Genomic DNA, 22546 nt, shown 5'->3' with positions numbered 1-22546 from the left:
TACCAATGCCAGACAGGAGAAAAGACCCACCCTGTCCCAGGAGAACTTCAAGCCTAGCACCCAACAGCAAACAACTGGAGCCCAAAAACTGGGCACCCCCCTTATTTTCACAGCATTACCCTTTCCCAGCTCTAGTGATCTTGTCATATAGATGGCTCTTCCTAGTAGAGATGGGCATGAACAGCAATACGAACCAAAAAAAAGCCACAAACAGCCCAATCCACTGTTCGTGAGCAAGCTGTTTGCGAGGTCCCGTTCCCAGCGAACATGTGTTCGTTCCAAGCCCTCTTTGTGGTGTTTGTCAGTCATTCGTAAAGCCAGGCAGTCTGGCGCCTTTCAATCAATTCCCCTGGCAACATATGCATGGTCTGTCTGAACTCCTTCTGGCTTGTAACCCCTCAAAGTAGCTTCCAGCAGACAGTCCAGTTTTTGCCACTGTGAAAAGAAAATGACAGGAAAGGGAGGGACCCATGGATCATGGCTTTCCCAGGGTCCAATCTCTCTGAAACTTGGGGGGTCTTCAGAGGACAGTGAGGACTATGTCCCCTCAAATTTGGTGGGTATTGGACATTCGGAAGGTCAGTTTGTAACCCCTCAAAGTAGCTTCCAGCAGACAGTCCAGTTTTTGCCACTGTGAAGAGAAAATGACATGAAAGGGGGACTCATGGACTCTCCTTTCCCCGGCTCAAGTTCAGCTAAGTCCCAAGGGGGCTGTTCTGGCTCCCACAAACCTCCAACTACGAACATGTTTGTGAACATGTCATGTCCGTTGATGTTCATGAATCCCTGTTCATGGATGGCAACGAACAACGAACATCGTGTTCGGGTTTTCCCCCCTGTTCATGCCCATCTCTACTTCCCAGTAGATATAAACCATAGCTTCCAAAAAAATAAATCAGGATATAATGGTTCATAAGCCACCACACATGTAATAGTGTAAGGACCAAAGCAAAAATGACATTGCTACTAAATGCCAAAGAAAGAATAGTTTTTACTATATTTATCCAACAAAATTAACATCTGAAAGAATTGGTGTGCATGACCTGTTCAAAAACAGCCTTTCCTTTCTTCCTTTGCTCAGTCACATGCTTATGCATATGCAAGCTGTTCTTGAGGACACTGATCCCTTCCTCTCCCCCCCCCCCCACCCTTGGCCCTGCTTTCACTTTGGAGCCTGGCGCTGCCTTTCCAGAGGTATCTAGCACTGAGCACTCTTCGTCCTTTCCCCCCCTTTGCTGTGTCACCCAGCTTTCCTGCAGCTATTTCCTGAGATAAGCTTTAGCTACTGCTGCAAAGAAAAGAAAGCCCCCCCCCACACCCCGCTTTGGTTGCTCTCACCCATGTGTGTTGCCAGAGAGAGTCTGAGTGACTGGAACTAAAGCTTTCAAAGGGGTAATTTTACCCCCAAGAAGGTGACTGAGCCCAAGCCAAGTCTACGGCACCTTCCACAAAACCCCTTCGCTTATATTAATTCTAGGAGGGTCTTCACTGAGTAAGACAGTGCTGTTGGTAATCACCGGGTTGGCCTTCCTAATGTTTTCAACTGTTCAGGGCTCTCCCGCTGTTTGTGGGTGGTCCAGAGACCATCCCCAGCACCCATGACGCTGCCTGGATGGGCTAACAGGGGTTGTCCACATTATAAACGTTACCCACTTTAATTTCCATGGCTTCTCTTTCCCACTACCTGTTTCAGAGAGCAAGGGGCAGGGCTCTGGCTATTCTCATCATTCTCTAAAGTACCCTAACAGTTACAACCAAAAGGGACTCTGGTAGGGCTGATGTGCTTCCAATGCATGTTTTGCTCTGCATCCTTACGGCTTCCAAAATTGTGCAGGGCGATGGGCAGAACATGAAATAGGAAAGGGGGGGGGGCTTTCCCTGTCCCGCTGTTCAGAAAAAAAAGTGCTGCTCTATAAATAGTAGAAGAAAAAAGTTTAAGAGCATCTGGACTTTTTTAAATACAAGGAGGAGGCGGGGGGTGGTGGTGGTGGAATCCAGCCACTGGAGATGACGCGACAGGCAGGATGTGGCTGGTAAAGAGCGTCCTCAGAGCTGATTACAGAGCTCAGCGGTTCAAAAACAAAAGTCACACACAATTAAATTGGGACAGGAGCATACGTGGGGAAATTCCCCTACAGTCTCTAGATCCTTTCAATAATAGAAGACCATCACTATAAGTGACAAAATGCTGGTTGCTACAGCAGCTCATGCTGTTGGGTTAAGAATTCCTTTGTTCAATTTGTGGTTTAGAAGCAGCCAAGCAAAAAGGCCTTTAGGGCAGCCCAGGGAAGAAGCAGAGATCATTACAGTTCTTGACTTCCAATGGATGCACCAGAGAGTAACAGGGTGCAAGACGTTCTGGAGTTCTCATAACCCTATTATCCCAGTGCCCCTTAGCTCTCTTGCAGTACCTACCCCTGAAAGCTCCTTTGATCCCCCGTCTGGCCACTACCCCAATATACAAACAGCAAGCCCTAACCCTTGTGCTACTTCAAGCCTAGGTCAACACGCCAATTCTGCTAACACCCCCTTCGGTCCTACAACAGAGCCCACAACTAATATTCCAAGTCCATCCAAGACTGCCAGAAGGTTCTACAAAAAATATCCCTGCTGGTTAAGCAGTCCAGAAGTCATTCCACTCTCATCTTTCCAGAAGTCACCTAAGCCCCCCCAAAAGCAAAACCTCAGTTGCATTAATAGATAATATCTATACTCGGTTCCTGGAACAGCATCGGCTTCAAAACGATTCTCCCAGAAATGCAGAATGCCAGACCACGTGTGCTTCTTTGGCCCTACTGTGTGCTGTATTTCCTTTTGAGTTTCCTGATCTCTCCCCCCGCCCCACTACTTCAAGGGCTCTGGCTGGTAGATTTGCTCCTGAATTCTCACCGACACCTATTTCCACCAGCCAGTTTCCTCTTGAAGTCAAGCTGCCCTAAACAACTCCAGTGTCCATATCCTGGAAAGCACAGCCAAGCCCACTGGCCTTTAGATCTACTTGGAAGCTTAATGATTTAGAGCCCTTTGAACCACCCCAACAGAGGCTCAAATCCTCCTGCTGGTCCGAAATAAATAAATAAATAGTCCACTTCTTTAAAAAAGGGGAAGGCAGCCTGGTACCCATCAGGCCCTGCCTCACTTCCCTAGTCATGTGCGCCCCTTTACAACTGGCTCTCTTCCTCTTCCAGAGAACGGTTCAATCCGGGGATGAATTTGAGTAGTCTTTTGCGGAAGCTTCCAGGCTTGCTTTTCCTGGGCCGTGGTGTCCCCACGGAGTTCTTTTGGTCACATGACTTGTCCCAGAAGCGGGCAGCTCCATTGCTGCTGGTGCATTTGACACTGGCGCTGCGGGTTAAAGCTTGCCGGGGGTGTGCGAGCTGGGCAGCTGCAGGGAGCGCGTCCAGGGAGTCAGCCGAGTCAAAAAAGCAAGTCTGATACACAGAGTCTTCACTCTCCTCTGTGGCGGTGCTGACACACCCCACGCTGCTGTACGAGCTGCTTGAACTTGGCAACAGCATCCCTAAAGGGATGGACCCTTTGGCCAACCCAGTGCTGTACAGGCAGGAACGCACCGATTCCAAGGTATCATAAATGCTGGGATCTTTCACCACAATCCCTAGCAGGAGAGATGAGAGAATGATTGGAGCAAGTGTGGGGATGTGCCATGTCAAAAAAGGCAGAACCAAGCCCGAATGTTTGTTTCCCCCAAACTCATAACAGTTTACCATGCCCTGTCCTGCAAGGACTTCAGGGCTCCTCCCTTTTACCCTCAACCTGCCTGGGGGGCACATCAGGTTGAGCCAGTGACTGGCCCAAGGCCAGCCAGTGAGCTTCACGGCAGGGGGGGGGGTTGGAAACTGGGTCTCCCTAGTCTGACATTGCAGTAGAGAAGTTTTAGATGGGTGGTCTGCAGGAGAACAAGATTTTTCAGGCATGAGCTTTTGAGAGTCAGATACATCTGAAGAAGGGAGCTCTGACTCTCGAAAGCTGAAAATCCCTGAAAATCATGTTAGTCTCTAAGGTGGCACTGCACTCAAGTCCTGGTGCAATACAGAAGTGTTTTTTCATTCAGCTCAGGCGACACCCCATAGTTCAGGTCCCCAGCCTGAGCCACAGTTGTCCAGCAGTCCCATGTAAACCTTCAATTACGCAGTCATGCAAAGAAAGCAGACAAGCAAAGGCCTTCCCAGATGAGGAAAGTGCAGATGCTTCCCAGTTCTAGTATGTGCCTGAGTCTAGCATCAGTGCCTGCTGAAGACACAGGTTGAACTGCTGCTGTGTGCACGTGGTATGTGCCGTCAAGTCACTTCTCACTCCTCAAGTCATTTGCCCTATGAATGAAAGACCTCCTATCATTACCTGCCTTGCTCGGATCTTGTAGACGGGAGGCCGTGGCTTTCTTTGCTGAGTCCAGCCACTTCATGTTGGGCCTTCCTCTTTTCCTGCTTCCTTCCAACCTTTTCTAGCATTATTGTCTTTAAAGACGGCCAAGTCTCATCCACTACTGGACCTGTGTGGTGGAGAACGGCCCTTCCTGTCTACCACCGAGCAGTTTGCAAAAGCCTCACGAGCACTCCTGGGCTGGAGGACGGTGAGACGTGCTCTCAAGTACGGTAGCAACAGAAAGAATATAAAAGGGTCACAGGCAGACTGGGTGGCTACACGGTGTTCTATGTCTCTCGTGATGAATCCACATGATCAGCTGAAGTGTCCCTGGCGCTTGTGCAAAAACAGTCTACACAACTCATTCTTACAGGATTCCGCTAGCCGGAGGGATCATGGCACTTTCCCCTGTAGCAAAACATTGCTGGGAAAACACAATCCCACCCCCCGCTCCAAGCTAGACAGGGAGGGAGAAGATGCTGCAACCTTCCTCATAGGAATGCACCTGTAGTGGAATAAAGGGAATGTGTGGGAGGCCCCAGCTTGCCACAACAGGAGGCAGAGCTGGGAGGACACTGCCAGCCCTTTCGGACCTGCTCTGAAACTACGGATGGACTGGGTGCTCTCTGCTACTCCACCCCCCGCCCCTGCCACTCACCATGGACCAGGCGCTGCTCCTGCACCATCAGGGACCGATACTCTCCCCATTTCTCATACAGTGTTTGCTGCAATGGAAGGAGGCCCATTAGCTATGTCTGCAAAGTCACAGAATTAAACCATTCTCCCCCCCCCAACTTGATTTCATTTGCATGTATATTTGTTGAATTGCTTAATTCTTCCCCCGCTTTTAAAAAAGAATCCAGCGGTCCTTCCCCCACCCCTCTTCCAATATATGCCTTTCATTGCAGGACCACTGACCTTGAGGTACTGCAAACGGGCCTCAAGCTCCGCTCTCCGGATTGACGTGCCATACAAGGTCTCCAGCCTGAATTGGGGGTGAGAGAGAAGGAGGAACATATCCTCCGGTTACTGGTAGCTGATTGGATCCCACAACATTATTGCTTAGGCAGAGCCAGCAGGGGCTGGGGAGACTTGTACCTCCCCGCGCAAACAAGCCCCTTCTCACCTGAGCATGTTCCCAGATGCCTTGATGATCTCCACAATCTCACGGTGGCGGACGCCCTCGACATTGAGACCATTCACACTAGTAATCGTGTCTCCTAGGGGACAGAGGTGGACAAGGCGGCAGGGATGTCAGTAACCTTTTCATGACTTAAAAGAAGAACTAAACCCCAGAGAGCATTAAGATCGGCAAATAAGAACTAACTGGTGGCCCCTGACCCCAGGGAGGCCCAGCTGGCCTCGACCAGGGCCAGGGCCTTCTCAGTCCTGGCCCCAACCTAGTGGAACTCTCTGTCAGAGGACACCTGGGCCCGTCATGATCTTTTGTCTTTTCGGTGGGCCTGTTAGACAGAGATGTTCCACCAGGCATCCGGTTGAGGCCAGGCTTTGATTGTTTTAGGAGTCTACTTACCAGTCTCCCGCCTGGGGGGCTATGAAATCATCTGCCCCCCTACAAGCGCAGTCACTGGAGCGTTATTAACTGTGGCCCCCTCTCCCCCTCCTCTGTTTACATTATGATTGGGAAATTGGAGGGGGCCGCCCTCTGAGATGTTGTCCACATATGTATTGCGGTTTCTGGATTTTTAAATGTATTTAAATGTTTTAATGTGTACTAAGCGTTTTATTGTACCCCACCCTGTGTCCATTTGCAGGGAGGGCAGGTTAAAAATCGAATCAATTAATCAATAAAAATAAACCAGCGTATCCAGTTCCCTCTGCTAAACAACCAAGTATCTGTACCAGGCAAAGTGTAATGTGTACCAAAAAGGTTAAAAGGTTACACGGTAAGGTAGCCCCAACTTCTGCAACAAATGGGTTTTTACAAACTGTGTTGACCATGCAAATTTCCATCTCTAATGCTGCAAAACTGATTCCAATTTACTCATCATGGATTTTCAGGTGGCCCACGATCACTGGGAGTCTTACTCAGCAGTTTCTCAAGCTTCTCAATTTAAATCAGCTATTACCCACACAATTCTAAGCATGTCTTCAAAACCAAAAAGACTAGAAAGTTTCCTTAAGGAAGAAGGGAAGAAAAAACAGTTGAGCATTAAGCCAATACCATCTTCTGTATCTCTTGCACACCTTTAAAATAGTGTGATATGTACACGTACAGAGCCTCTCACAAACCATCTACAATCCTCAAGGGGAAGAAAACTACCCCTCTGGTACTAAATGTAAGGAGGGAGGGAAGGAAGCAGCCCTACGAAGCACCTGGAGGTCTGCCGCTCTGAACCCATTCCAGCTCTACCTACTGCAAATGTGACCCTTGGACCAGCCCTGCAAACATCAGCTCCCCTGGGAATGGAGCAGCTGGCGACAAAGACTACCCTCTGCTGCTTCTCCTCGCCAGCCTCCCGGAAGTCACGCTTATTCAATGGACCCATCACGGGATTTGACCCACAAGGGATGAATCAGCACATCTTTCAAAAAGATCTCTCTTGGGCATTTGCCAACTGATCAAGACACCAGCTTGCTGGCTCTTTCCCCAGCCTGGGGTCTGAGAAACCCTCATTTATCCAGGAGATGGATGGACGGAGACAGAGAATGCACTGTGTGTGTGTGTGTGTGTGTGTGTGTGAGCAAGTTGTAAACTACCCTCTTCACCTCACAATAGCTTCTAATTCTTTATCAGCAACATATTCTTGAAACAGAAGTCCTTCTAGGCAACAGGGATGGAGGTCATCAGATGGTAAACCCTTCTGGGAAATTTATTTCCCCAGCTCTGGCTTGTTCAAGTGCAGGTGCCACTTTATTTCTGCTGCAGATGAAACACACCCCGATGAGCCTTGTGCGAGGGCAGTCCTGGGTTTGCTGCAACATCTGCATTTTGCCACACAACACGAGAGCTTTAGATAAAGCATCGGGAGCATTTCATGATTGGTTTCTGAATGTGTGAGTGTTTGATCATAAATATTATACAACTAGCAACAAAGCCTGTTGTGGGGGAAAAAATACAATGGGCTCTAGAAAGGGGAGGGCAGGCAGGCAGGCACTGCCTCCTCCTCTGTCACTGATCCTAGCTGGATGAAGGCAGGGGGGCAGGCATGGCAACCTCTGCGCCTGAAGAGAGGGGGGGCATTGCCACCTGCTCTGCGGCTAATCCCAGCCAGGTAAAAAGGCCTTGCCACTTGCTCTGCACTTGATCCCAGCCACATGAGGGGGGGGATGGGCATTGCCACCTGCTTTGTGCCTAATACTGGCTGGGTGAAGGGGGGCAGGCAAAGCCACCTGCTCCACTTCTGATCCCGGCTAGGTTGGGGGGGGGCAGGCATTTCCTTTGGCTCCGTGGCTGATCCCAGCCATGTGAAGGGGACAGGCATTGCCCCCTCCTCTGCGCCTGATCCCAGCTGAGTGAAGGCAGGGGGAAGGCATTGCCACCTGCTCCAGACTTGATTTCAGCCACGAGGGGGGGTGCCTGATACTGGCTGGGTAAAGTGGGGGTGGGGATTTCCACCTGCTCTGCGCCTGATCCCACCTGGGTGAAGAATGGGTGGGCATTGCCTCCTGCTCTGTGCCTGATTCCAGCTCAGTGAAGTGGAGGGGGGGGCATTGCCGTCTACTCCACACCTGATTCTGGCAGGTTGAATGGAGGGCAGGCATTGGCTCCTGCTCCGTGCCTCATCCCGGCTGGGTGAAGGAGGGGGGCAGGAATTGCCACCTGCTCTGCTCATAATTCCTGGCAGGTGAAGTCAGGGGAGTAGACATTGCCACATGCTCTGTGCCTGATCCCAGTTCGGTGAGGGTGGGGGTGGGTATTGCCACCTGCTTTTCTTCTGATCCCAACTGGGTGAAGTGGGGCCCGGCACTGCTACCTGCTCCATTCCTGATCCCAGCTTGGGCTTCCCGCCGTGCCGTGCTCTCTGGAGGTTTGGCTGCCTCATTTGGGCTTCCCTCCACTGCAGCGCCCTCTGGAGGCACACTAGGGTAGGAAGTGAGTTGTCTTGAATATGCTTAGCCTTTTATATAGTAGGATTGACCACTGAGGAAGGCCTTAGGGCCGAAACGCGTCTGGTTGGTCTTTGTGTTGTTCATTGAACTATACCATGGTCTGTCTTTGTGCTGGTCATTGAACTGCACCACCACCTGCATATTGAGAACGTTTTAGCAATTTTTAACATACACATGTAGCCTGAGTATATCACCTTTAATTCCAGGATGTAATTCCAGGGTAGGATATAAAATAACAAAGGTTTTTTTTCCCCAGCATTCCCTCAGTGATCTCTCCTTTGTATGTTTTTATCACTGATTTAATTGCTTTAATGATGTGCTGTTATTATTTTGGTTGATATTGTTTTAAAATGTGGTTTTATAATATTTATTTGAATGTTAGCTGCCTTGGTGGCCCTTGCAAGGGCAGAAATGTTACAGCACACTAAAGCTAAAGCGGTCTCTGTTGGGTCCATGACTGAAAAGCTGCCTCTTCTATGAAAAGGGGGTGTTAATAAGGGCGAGGCTTGGCAGATGCAAACTGAGAAGGCACAAGGCCTGTTAAAGCGACAGCCTTGCGAAGTGTGCCTGACTATTTACAGCTATAGAGGCAAGATGTCACCTTGGAACTCAGCAAAATGGGCCAGTCATCATCTAAAGGCCCTTCTACATGAGAACATACCAGTTAATAGCTTCATTTCAGTCGAGCCTCTTAATAATACACACCAGGCACAAAGTGTTCTTTTTACCTTCTGTATCCCTAGAACTCCCAGCTTGTTGCTACACCAGAAAGAATTTCTATATTCCAGAGGGATCTTCTCCATGAGGGTTTTTAACAATTTGATCATAAACCCCTTGCTATCAAGCCAGCAAAAACATGCCTCTCTGATCGCACCTGATCATGCTACTTCAGTGTTCACAGTACGAGGGACCCAGGGTGGGAGGGCTCGGGATTTTGACTTCCTCTCACAAGTGAATACAGCCTCTGAGAATTCCTTTCTTGAGAACTCAATTGAGGAGGAACTACTGAATTCCTTTTCGGCTCTCCTGCCCACCAACTGGCGACCACCACCAGATTAGGAGCGCTAAGAGATAAGCTCCTGAGAGCAAAAAAGGACCCAACACAACACAAACTTCTTGTGAAAGATTCGCCCAGGAGTCAACAGGAGCCCAACCTAGGAGGGCACCATTCTTTAGTAGCGAATGATAAGCCTGAGAAAATGCAGGCTTCCCCACCAATAGTGATGACCAGGAGCAATGGGTGTATTTCCCTGGACAGGGAGGGGGATTTGAACACCATGTTGCCAACAGCGTGGTTAGATAACCCAGTCCCTCATAATGCACAGGGTACGCCCATTAGTAGCCAGGTCCTTTCATTGCTATCATCTAGGGGGTGGCACTGCAGAACGAGAGAGGGCAGCTCAATTGATTTTATCTCTACATTTGACATAATCCTTGGACAGGAAACCTGGTGTATGGAGGAGCTTTCACTGAATGGCTACAAATCATTTGTCTTATCAGCAGAGGCATCTCCACATGGTAGAGCCAAAGGAGGGCTCTGCATTTTAATCTTCATGTCACTGAAAATAATGAGAGTGGGGCTCCCCAAGTATGATCACTTTGCTATGGCTCTGCTGCTTCAGCTTCAAGACATGTACTGGCTAATTGTAAATGTTTACTTGCCCCCTGCTAGAACTAACGAGCAAACCCAGGCAATTTTGCTCGAGCTTGAATCCTATCTACAGCATTTAATGTTGATTTACCCTACAGTTTGTGTTATCGTAGGAGGTGATTTTAATGCCCGGATTGGTTCTGATGATCATAGTTCGTATGTCAAGAACAGTTATTGCCCATTCAGGGTTAATAGCACAGCTTTACTCCTAAATAGGCTCTCCAAAGATACAAAGGTCAACTTTGCGGGTCATTTGTTAGGTCAAATAATAAGTAGAACCAATCTTTATGTATTGAATGGATCCCTCCAAAATGACCACCCCGCCAAATTTACATACTGGTCAGGTGACAGGATGAGCATTATCGGCTATGTTATGGTCTCTGGAGGTATGGTCCAATATAGAGTTTTTTTTGAGGTGGCTTCGTATTGTGAAAGTGACCGTTTCCCTCTTTTATAAACATAGACATGCAAAAGGCAGATCTGTATGTGGATAAACCTTTTAACTCCTATTTAGGAGCGGCAGAAGATGACAAATACTGTCGACCCAGATGGAAAGAGTCATTGGACAAAGCTCTGGCCAAAACTCTGCAATCAGAGGCTGTAAAGGAAATCTCTCACAGTCTAGTAGCAGCAGACAATATAGAATCCTGCCTTGGGGAATAGGAGTTAATTCTGGGGGAATTTCAAAAGGTTTTTCAAAATTTCTAAATCTGGACCCTAGTGACTTGGCTCATGATATAGATCTTGGTTTGATAAGGAGTGCAGGAATGCAAAGAAATCTCTTAATGCGAATTATACTTGATACAGGCTCAATCCAGCAGCAGTATCCTTGTGGGCTTTGAAATGCCAAAAAGCCCAGTATAATGCCCTCATTAGAAGGAAGAAACTGGAATCTATCCGGTTAGCCTGGGATAAACTTAGAAAGGCAGTAAGGGAGAAGAACTCAGTCTTATTTTGGAGATTGGTTTCGGACCTTCCAGGCAGCCCTCCAACTATTATAAATAATTCCATCTTGCCTGGTACCTGGGAGAACTATTCTAAGAGCCTGTATGGAGATATAACCATGAGAAATTCTGTTTCTGTTGATATTAATAGTTTACCAATTTGGCCCCCCGTGGATACCAAGGAGGTGAAACAGCTCATTGATACTCTGGAGTCTGGGAAAGCCCCAGGTATAGATCTAATACTCCCGGAACTGATAAAGTGGAACGGAGAGTGGTGGGCACCCATTTTGGCTTCACTATTTACGCAAATCAACCAATCTGGAAAAATCTCTAAGGACTGGGGAGTAGCTGCTATAATCCCCCTTTACAAAAAAGGTAACAAAGATGACCCCAATAACCATAATAAGCAAACTGTATGCAAGACACCTCTTAGGGAAATTTAGGGATTGGCTGGAAAACGAATCCAACTTAGCAGAAGAACAGGCTGGCTTTAGGGAGGGCTGTTCCACTCTAGATCAATATATGTTGTTAGATCATTTGATCGCAAAATATTCCTCCAATTCAAGCGTGTCACTTTTTGACGCCTCTCTGGACCTGAAACCAGCCTTTGACTCTGTATCTAGAGTTATTTTATGGGATAAGCTAAGGGCCACAAGCATTGATAGACGTGTACTTTTTAAAATTCAGGCACTACACAACCATACAGCTATACGGGTCAGGTATACCTGGCCAAGGTCATCTCACAGACCCCATCGGAACTAATAGGGGGGGGGTCAAACAAGAATGTCTTCTCGTGCCCCTTCTTTTTAATTTTTATATTAATGATTTGTTAACTCATATAAATAAGCCTGAGTTCCATCCCCCAAGGCTAGGTGATAAACATCTAGGGGTACTTTTATATGCAGATAATGCTGTTTTACTCTAAAGGACTCCAATTGGACTTAGGAGAGCTATGAGTTCTTTTGCCCAGGACTACTGAAAAAACAGAGGTTAATAATAACATAATAACAACATTCGATTTATATACCGCCCTTCAGGACAACTTAATGCCTACTCAGAGCGGTTTACAAAGTATGTCATTATCCCCACAACAAAACACCCTGTGAGGTGGGTGGGGCTGAGAGAGCTCCAGAGAGCCGTGACTACCCCAAGGTCACCCAGCTGGCTTCAAGTGGAGGAGTTGGGGAATCAGACCCAGCTCTCCAGATTAGAGTCCCACGCTCTTAACCACTACACCAAACTGGCTCTAAAACAAAAATGATGGCCTCCACAAAAAACAACCCCCCCCCCAAAAACTTACCATTGGTCTTTAAACACCATTCCTATTGAACAAGTTTCATGTTTTAAGTATCTGGGTGTCTTTTTCCAGGCAAATGGCTCGAGAACTGTTAATATAAACTCTGTCGTTTCAGATACCAAAAGGAGCATGGGGGCAATTCAAAAATTCCCTTGGCATAAAGGGCGTGAATGCGTTATAGCGGCCCTCGGATTATTCAAGGCCAAATCCCTTACTCGGCTTATTTATGGAGCCCCTATAAATATTACCTCAGATCTAAGGAAACCGGAAATGGTTCAATCTAAACTTTTGAGAACATTCTTACAAGTGCCCCATGGTGTCCTAAATACACTCGCTCAAATTGAAACCAGTACAGTCATGGTAGAGGGAAGGCTGTGGATCGCAGTGATTTTGTATTGGCTAAAACTAGTATTTCTATCCAAAGGTTTCATAAGTTTAAGAATTCTGGATTCTTTCATCCCCCCATGGCTTAGGGTGTTGGATAAGAAATCACCTTTATATGGGCTTCCAACAGACATGGGCACAACCCCCCCCCCCCGAACCATGTGATTCGTGGCATTCCATGAACCACCGACTTTTTCCCAGTTTACGAATTGGTTTGTGGTTTGTGACATTTCAACCACCCCGCACCAGCTGCTGAAGCTGGTGCTGAGCGTTTGAAACAGACATCCCCTTTCTCCTGCTGCCACGGGGCTATTAGTTTCACAGACCCCACACCAGTTTCAGCCGGTTGGCTGAATCCAACATGAGGTCTGTGAAACTGACAGCCCCTTTCTCCTGCCACTCTGACAGCAGGAGAAAGGGGCTGTCAGTTTCACAGCTCCCGCACTGGGTTCAGCCGTGGGGTCTGTGAAACTGACAGCCTTTTTTCCTGCTGCCTGGGCTGTCATTTTCACAGCCCATGCTGGAACCAGTGCGAGGTCTGTAAAACTGACAGCCCGAGCAGCAGGAGAAAGGGGCTGTCAGTTTCACAGACCCTGCGCTGGGTTCAGCCGACGGGCTGAAACCGGCGCAGGGTCTGTGAAACTCCAAACCGGCCACGGAACAGTTGGAAGTAATTTGTTCTGTAAAAACGTGGTCCCTGCAAACGAACCAGCCATTTCGTCCGGAATTTTGTTCCGTGCTTCATTTCGTGCCCATCTCTAGCTTCCAAAATAATATCTGTGCTCTATGGGTTATGAGAAAGCTAAGCACATAGTAAAACAGAGGATACTAAGATATTGTGAGGCAACAAAATAGAGCAATGGTGAGTCCTTCTAGATCCCATTAATAGGGTAACGCCTATGCCTTATCTCTTCAATTTATCAAATCAAGAGTATAGGAGAATGTTTACACTAATGTGATGTGATGTACTTCCCTCTGCTGTTCTTGAAGGGAAGTTTTAAAAAATCCCTTATGAGGAAAGGGTTTGCCCCTGCTGTGAGGAAAGGAAAGAATCTTCAGAACACGTTATATTTGATTGCAAGGCGTATAATAATCCTTGCGAATCTCTCCCTTTCTCTACGACCTTATCCCTTACCTGTAGTCAAAGATTGTGCCTTCTGAGAAGTTTTCTTTCAGACAGGCATCCTTAGGGCACTCAATAGGTAGCTAGATTTGGATGGCTTAAGGATTAGGAACATCTTAACTGCTCAGGCAGATGAATGTTAAGATTTTACTGTACTATCAAGCATTTTAAATTTTAATCTACTGTATTCTGAATGATTTTACTAATGTTTCTATTTATTTCTGTGGTACCTTTTTACGGGTGTTTTTAAGTGCTGGCCACTGACCATGAATAAAAATGCATTCATTCATACCAGGCTTAAGCCCTGCTATCTGGGCTGGACTGCCGTCATGAACACGGCATACAAAGGTGAACATCTCCACGCTTTTGGTGTCCTGATGGTGCAGCCCATAGGTCTGAAAAAGAGCAGGAAGAACAGGGGGCTTATTAGGGGATTGCAGCACCACCTCATAGCATGCAAGCTGTATCACAACCTGAGCATTACTTAGACACATCTGCATGTACCAGAGGTACCTCCCAGCACTAAAAGATCCAGAAATATACAGCAAACAGAAAAACTAAGATTTCCCCCAAGACAAATGGAAGAGATATTCTCTCTGCACTTACCTGAATCTCAAAACCAAAGGCTTGAGCTTCTTCCTTCTCCAGCGTGATCACCTTCCTGAAAATGCCCATGGAGAAGGAAGTCAGTAGCTGGGATTCCCCAGGAGCAGCACAGGACACAAAAGGCAGCGCGTTTCTACAGCCACCCAAGGACCCATCTCCACTTGCCACACTCAACAGTTACCCCAGATGACTTAGCCAATGTTTCCCTTGCTTGCAGCTCAGAGATTGTTCTCCAAATAATACAGGCCAGGTGGGAAGCACAGAGCAACAGTGGGGCCTTTTGGCCAGGCAGTGGTTAAGTGTTTGCACTGCACTAATCCACCCTTTTCGGATCGTCACCCAATCTCCTGCCACGTTAAGCCAAGAGAGTAGGCAAGAAAAGAAGCACCCTTCTGCATCATCCCCTTCTTCAAAGGCTCCAAGAAAGCAAAATGGATACAGGCACAAAAGCACAGTCAGAAAAAAGATCAGGAACCACTTTATCCAAGAGGCAGGCTAGCCCAGCCAGAAGTAGGGAGAGCAATATAAGGTCACTGGACATGGGATATTTCACAGTTAGGAAACAAGCAATGTTTAATGATTTAACACCATGTGTGTGTTTGTGTGTCTGTGTGACACACACACACACACACACACGTATACGTATGTATATATACACTTACGCAATACAACTTTAATCCAAGGAAAACATAAGCAAGCTGTCCAGCAAGTTAACTGTTCACTTGCTTGATTCCAACTGCTGGAGCACAGGGTGCACCCCTGAAAAGCAGCACCGCGGTTGGATACGCGGCACAAACTGAGACCATTCTCTGACTGACAGTGAAATCCTAATCAGAGTTACCCCAGTCTAAGCCCATTGATTCCAATGGGTGTAGACTGGAGTAACTCTGCTTAGGATTTCACTGAGAGACACCCTTTTTGGAAGACTGCCGAGTGACACTTTTCTTCAGCATCACTTAACAAAAAAGCATTCAGCACTGATATTATAATAATGGCCTTTATCAATTTACAAAATTTAAATTAGCTGGATTAACAATCCCTTAATGGAACACATTCTGGGTGAGTCACATTATAGTGATGTAGAAATTTACTAAAATAACTTAGTAAGCTAAAAGGCATCTTTTCTAAGGTCCTCTGCTGCTAACTCAGAATATAGGATGTGGCTGCAACTGGGAATTATATAAACACTGATTCATTCTCATGTGTCATGTTTGCAATGAACTCCCAGAGAGAACTGGAGGCGAGCATTTATAAAGCGTTTGGTTCTATTCACTTCAGACAAGTTACAGTCCCCACAACAACCCTGTAAGGCAAATTACAGATTGAGGCAGGTGGGCTGAGAGTGTGGCTGAAGACCAACCTAGTGAGTTTGAGACAGAGGCAAAAACTGAACCAGGGTCCTCCCAGATCATTCCGCTTGGCTGTGCCTGCTCTCTTATTAGCATGCAGCATATAAATATATGATCGCAGAAGCGGACGGCCCACTGACAGCATCCTGAGGCAGTGAGTTCTGAGATAAGTAACAGTGCAAAAGCCCTTGGACGAAAAAAGCACTGCACTGGAGGCGAGGAGTCAGTTACTGAGATTTTTGCTTCATCTGCTGCCTAAACAGGAACACCTCACCATCTTATTTTTTGGCTTTTCCCCAAGCCACCTCTTCTCCTTTTAGTACAGTAGAAGTTGTGCTGTGTAAAAAGTAGTGTTATTACAACATATTCCTCCCAAACTACTTTTTCTACTACTCCACTGGTTTTGTGTGTTGGTTTCTTGCTCTGTACTTGGTGCAGCCCTCTTCTCCAGCATCCATCATAAAGTCTCTGCTTTTTATGCAAAATGTTGCAGGTTCAATCCCAGTTCCCACCAGTTAAGACAGGAGGTGATGTGAAAGATGCCAACATGGCACAGTGGATCTGGATCTCCTATATGGATTCAAACCGGGGCCTTCCAGATCATAGGATTTTGACGGCCCAGCTTTGACCCCCTAACTCTGCCATGGAAGCATGCTGGGTGACCTTGGGCCAGTCACACACACTCAGCCTAACCTACCTCACAGGGCTGTTCTGAGGATAAAATGGAGGAGAGGAGAATGATGTGAGTCACTTTAGGTCCCCACTGGGGAGAAAGGGGGAGATATAAATAAAGGATATAAGTAAGGCGAAAAATGGGATTTGAATTTCTTCCTTTTGAGAATCACATGGAAATCAGTGGAGGTTAAAGATCTCTTTGGCAGCAATAGCAAAAAAATTGTCTAATTCCAAAAACCAGACCACTGGTCTGTCTAGATCTGGCTTTTCTCATCTCTGATTAGCAGTGACTCTTAAAGCATGGGCAGAGAAAGGTTTTCCCCAACACCTGTTATCCGATCCTTTAGGCAACAGATGCAAAAGACATTGCACATGCAAAGCATGCGTTGGACTACTGAGCTACAGCCCTTCCTCACACACACTTTTAGCTCTGGGTTGGACTGGGCAGAGGGAAGCAGAGGGCTTGGACTACTTGTTCTGTGCCCAGAAACAGAAGGCAGCATCTGACAAGCAGCATGACTTACCCATTTCTGGGCTCGGAGAAGCATTTCCACAGAAGATGCTGCCCTGGGGCTTGCCATAAAGGATTTCCCTGGCCCACTTGTCAAAGGCAGAGCCTGTCTCCTGACAAGATGCACTCAACTGTCTCCAAGACAGCTGGGCTCGGTCATCCTCTAGCTAATTGCCAGGTTTCATTGCTTGAAACTTCTTTCCCCTTCATTAACAAATCAAATCACACCCAAACAGCTCCAGAAGCTGAGCATATGGGGAGATGCTTCCTTTGCACCTCTACATGTGCCTAAGGAGCAAAGCTTCTGTGAATCCACACCCCCTTTCTGCACAGAGGTTGATGCTTCAGGAAAATCTACAGGAGGTGCCAAATCATTCCAAATATGCAGGCAGAGCATTTTTCCCAAAGAGGCACATGGTCGGTTTCATATTCCTGTTTTGATTAACTGAAGCATGATGGCTCAATGACGGTGCTTGCCAAATGCCCATGGGTTGCTTTTATCAGCATCTTCTTTCAAACCCCCAAACTAAAACAAGATATTATGCTCTTGACCAGTATCTCTACACCCTTCAAGCCTTTTTGAACATGCAGCAGAGCACAACTACATCCCAATCAGGGACTAAAGGATCATCTAGCCCAGCCCCTATTGCAACAGATAGGGTGATTCATTTATTAGCTGGCTAGAGATGCAATTGCTAATGCAATTCGGACCAGATGGTGACTGAACCAGTTGATATGGAGCTGGCCGTTTCTGTTTACCTCCTAGGAGAGTGGAGGGAGAGATAAAACTTCACTATGGCAATGGAAATAGCCTACTAATTACTTTACATGGCCCTCCTACTTTACATCCTAGATCCACTACTGTTTGCATACACTAAAGAACTGACCCTTGGATTAGTGGGTGTGCAACAATAGCTTCTCCCATCTCTCTTTGCCAAACATATTCAGTGCATCAAGTGTTTGGTCCTGTCTGCTACAGATCTGGGTTCCAATCCCATGGACACATTAGCATCCTTGATTCTGATTCCCCACGGTAAAATGGGAACAGTAGTAATGAAACATTTCAGGGTTTACTGCCAGGGCAAAGATTGGGAAACATTTTGTTAATTAAAGCACCATGGAAATAATAGTCAGCTGCTTGCCGGGCTGCCATGATCTGTTTGTGAAAGGTTTGTTTGGAAGGACAGACCAGAAACTGATTTAAATTGTAGTTCCCAGGAGGATACGGAGACTGTGTGTTATCTTGGGGGATTCTGTCTGCTGCTGGAAAGGCAGAACCATCCCCTGATGCAAGAGCTGTATCTCAGCACTGCAAGAGGGTGTAAGTCCTGATTAAGCACCTGTCATTCTCAAGAGTACCCCACAGGGAAAGCCAAAATGCCCTGACATTACTCTGCGAATTAACTCATGTGTGTAAGGGCCAAGGTCTCTACCTCCCTGTTAAGCGAGCCACGGGAGGGAGAAATGTCAAACCCCACCCCCCACCCCCGATAATCCATTTGCACTCAGGCTTTAGAAATCAGGCTAGCTATTGCTATTGAAGGAGCTCCTCATTCAGAAGCATGAATGAAGGGGTCCATCATTAAAGCCCCTCCCTGAAGGCCATTCACACCCCAGAGACCATCAACTGAGCTGTAGCCTCCAGAGGGTGGCTGCGTGTTGTGTTACAGCTGTGATCAGTGATTAACCCCAAAGATGGAATACTGGATGCGAAATCATTATTTATAAGTGTATCGGAGGAAGAGGGTTGCTTGCTATTATGACTGTCTGCAGCTAACGAAAGAAAACCGCAAAGGCTACATTCCTATCTGTCTTAGAGTAAACCTCAGCTAGAAGAGAATTTGCTGATCTCATTCAATTTTTCCTGGCAGAAAAGGAACGAAGCCGTTACCTGTGTTGCTCGGGTGACTGGCTGAGAGAACGCCATTTGAATCCAGACCCCTGAAGAAGAAGCAACAAAAGAGAAAAAAAAGAGAATTAAAACCAAGGACATGGAATGAGAAAGACATACAGATTACAGCTCCAGAGATGGCGTAGGCATTAGGGGTCTCTTTCAGGGATTTGAAGACACAGAGCAATTACAGAGGTTCTGGATCCCAAAAATATGCCAGAAGAGGAAGATGGTGTGCCCTCCAGAGCTGTTGAGGAGTGCCTACATTTTAATCTTGGAAAAAGGGTAAAGAGTTCATTTCCTGTTCTGTGCTCTCTTTTGAACAAACCAACCAACCGTGATCTCATGTACAACAGGGCAGTTTTTATAACAAAAAGGAATTTAGTGGCACCTTAAAGACTAGCTGATTTACTGAGGGGATAAGCTAGAGCACACTTCCAACAGACACTCACCAACAAAAGCTTCTGCTTCAGTAAGCCTGCTAATCTTTAAAGAACAACAAGACTGCTACAACACAGGGACATGCCTGCTCCACTGGCATCAGATGTGAACAAGTCTTTAGAAAGCGGGAAATCCCAAGACACAGCGACCAATATGAGCTGATGGTAAGTCCTCACTTCAGATTTCACCTCAAGCAAGTCTTCATTTCTTGACATCCCACCAGGGACTCTACCGGGATAATTTGGCCTACCTTACAGGGCTGATGTAAAGCCTAGCTGAGGTTTGTTTATTCAAATCACAATAACGCAGTACTTTTTTATTAAGATGCACCAAGGTATCACAATACAGTCAGCAAGTTGTAAGTTGGACAAAACTGTTCCAGCATCATAAACAGTTCTGATGAACTTAAATACTTGCTGTTGTGATATTTTGGTTGCCCTGAACAAAAAGGCACCAACACTCTTCTTAGAATTTTTCTATGAACCAACACAGCTAAAGACTTACGTTAATGGCTTTAAGCAGAGCTCATTTGGGGGGGAACACGCAAGAACGTAGTTCCAGCAGTTCCCCAAAGAGGTCACATGCCAGGTGGACTCACCCGCCTTACTGTCAGCCATTTTGGGCCCGTTTTGTCCTGGATTGGGGCTGAAACGGCTCGGATCAGGCCTCTGACGGGTGGTGGATCAATCTCCTGTTCAGCAGTTGCCCAATCCTGACCATTTTGGGGCCCTTTTTGAGTCATTTTCAGCACCCTTTTGCCATTTTGGGCCCAATTTCAGCCCTGATAGGCCAGGATTGGGTCCAAAGCAGCCAGGATAGGTGATGTCAGGGGGTGCAGCATATGCAAATCCGTCATGCTAATGACACATTTCCGGCGCTGCCAAGGGGCAGTTATCAGTTATGCTAATGACACATTTCCACTGATGTCAAGGGGTGTGACATATGCTAATGAGTTATGCTAATGAGTTCCTTCACCTCTTTTTCTACGAAATGACCCTGTAACGAGCTTTTGCCCATGTCTGAAACTAAGCTTCTACTAGCCAAAAGAAAGATGTATCTTTCTCCTGGAAAGTTTCCAGTAATTAGTTCTCAGACCTGTCAAACAGATAAGTTCTTTGAACCAGCTATTTATCAGTACACTTATTTATATAGGGTTCAATATTGCTTTGCAACTCTTTATCAAACACACAGACACCTGTCTAAAGTTTATTTCACTTTATTGAAAATACACCCTAGTTTTTTAATGAAGCAAGTAATCAAAATATAAATGGCTATTAATATAAATCCTATAAAAACAGAACACAGAAAGGCAATGAGAAATAAGTTTGCTAACATTTCTTAATAAATTCCAAGTTTAACATAATCAAAGTTTCTATGAAATGCATAGGTAAAAATAAATTCTCACCTAAATTCTCTCAAGAGATTTCTTCCATCAGAGCTCTACCATTCTATCTGTGTTTGCAATTTTATACCTCATCATATGCAAATATTTAAGGTCCATTCACATGACAGCACAAACAAATGATGATTGGTTTGACGCTTCACTGAATATTCATAATTTCTATAGTACAACCTTCCAATTAGTAAAAAATTACACCATACTCAGATCTGCAAAACAAAACTACAAATCTCTGAGAAGTGTCAGGAGAAGTTAAGTTGAGCGATCACCATTGGTTGAATCTCTGATAGAGGAACATTCATCTCGATAGAGTCCACTATTTTAATTAACTGTCAAAGGATGAAAGCACACCTGTTAGAATTACCTAACACATAGAAAAAACACACAGACAGTTCATGCAAAGTTTAAAAGTTCATCTAGAGAATACAAGAGCTTGGCCTAGTATTGCTCAGTACTGATTATTGTCATGTGCTTTTATCTATACTGGTGCAACAACCCCTGGCTTTAAGTACCCCCAAAGTACTATACCCATGCTAAATTATTATTGGCACAGATCCAACCATCTTCTAAGGAAGCTTCTTCCAACTTAAGAGCCTCTTCCATTAAAGCACCACTTAAGCCGGAGGAAAGATCCTTGGGCTGGGGATAAGCTTTGCTCAGTGGAACAGTAGTATCTACTCCATTAACCTGACCTGTGTGACCCATTTAAATGTCATTTGGTGCACACAGCTCTTCTTCGCCTTGGTAAATGACTGTGCCCTCAAGTTATGTTGGAACTATTCAGATTTAGCCTTCTATGTCAATCCTTATCCCTGAAAATCTGCATAAAGATCAGAGACCAGAAGTGAATAATGTTTATGTCCTCTAGGACCAACAGTTCTAGCTTCTATCAGTTCTAGCATAAACCGGAGCATTTGGGTGGCTTTTCACAGACCTCCCCCCGCCCCGCCCCCACAGCCCTGAAGTCAAACGTTTCAGACACACTTGAGATTACAAATTCAAAAGAGGGTCTCTTGCAGCTGCTGAACACCCACCACCAATTCTGATGTCAAGCAGGCACAGTTAAAGTCACGTTCTGAACACTGCATGTTTTAAAAAGCCATATGGCTCAGCGCCACCGGGAAATGAAAAATCTTTGGGAGAGAAGGGCTTTGTTTCAACCCAAAGCCCAATTTTAAAATACATTAACCATCCAGCTCATCTGGAACAAACCCTCTTATTGTTGGGTATTTGAGCAAAGGGTGACCCCAGTGCATGATGGGAGCTGAGGCTAGGGTCTATTAGCCAAATCTATTACCATAAATATATCCAGCCACCCTCAGAGGTGGGTGGTGGCCCCACATTCCAGTTCACATTTAGCATGGAGAATGTCAGACTTCTTGGCAAAGTCACAAACAGCAGTTGGCAATAAAAGACAGAGCATTGTCATTAAGTTTTCCAACTTGCGCGAGTGTGCAAACGTGTGCGTCTTTGGTTGCACTCAATGACTTTCTCAAGACCAGCCAAGAGACATGGCAGCAGGTTTCTATTAACGGGCCACATATGCAATTGGAATAAACATTAGCTCATGCTCCTATGTGGACGCTTCAGCACATCAACTACGGCCTGCTGTGGAGTTTCACAAGCCTAAAATGACCTCCAGGCTTTAGAACTGCAGTGTGTTGGTGCAACCCCCCAAAGTGAGCTAGTTCGCAAACCATGTGAAGCCATGTGAAGCCCAGGTTTCTTAAGCAGAGTTCTGAAGTCAGGACTGCACCTGGATTTTTCAAAGAGCCTGCTGGAAAAAAGACAATGATTCCCCGTGGAACTGAGCTGAGG

The 22546-nt window shown here is 46.3% G+C and overlaps 1 protein-coding gene across 1 annotated transcript in view; it reads right to left on the bottom strand.

Annotated features, from left to right (window-relative positions):
• Positions 1-979: 979 nt before the first annotated feature.
• The window catches only part of TAMALIN (trafficking regulator and scaffold protein tamalin), a 36838-nt gene continuing 15271 nt past the window's right edge, over positions 980-22546 (bottom strand). Inside the window, exons 2-8 of the mRNA XM_054977328.1 lie at positions 18889-18938; positions 14463-14517; positions 14149-14251; positions 5510-5603; positions 5302-5368; positions 5042-5108; positions 980-3616 (exon numbers count right to left, since the gene is read on the bottom strand). Coding sequence (XP_054833303.1) covers positions 3162-3616; positions 5042-5108; positions 5302-5368; positions 5510-5603; positions 14149-14251; positions 14463-14517; positions 18889-18938 — 891 coding nt within the window. The 3' untranslated portion in view covers positions 980-3161. The remainder of the gene's footprint in view (positions 3617-5041; positions 5109-5301; positions 5369-5509; positions 5604-14148; positions 14252-14462; positions 14518-18888; positions 18939-22546) is intronic.

This window comes from Eublepharis macularius, chromosome 4 (assembly GCF_028583425.1).
Source record: "Eublepharis macularius isolate TG4126 chromosome 4, MPM_Emac_v1.0, whole genome shotgun sequence".
Taxonomy (NCBI): domain Eukaryota; kingdom Metazoa; phylum Chordata; class Lepidosauria; order Squamata; family Eublepharidae; genus Eublepharis; species Eublepharis macularius.
Note: the sequence above shows the minus strand (reverse complement) of the source record. Positions and strands in the feature narration are given on the sequence as shown.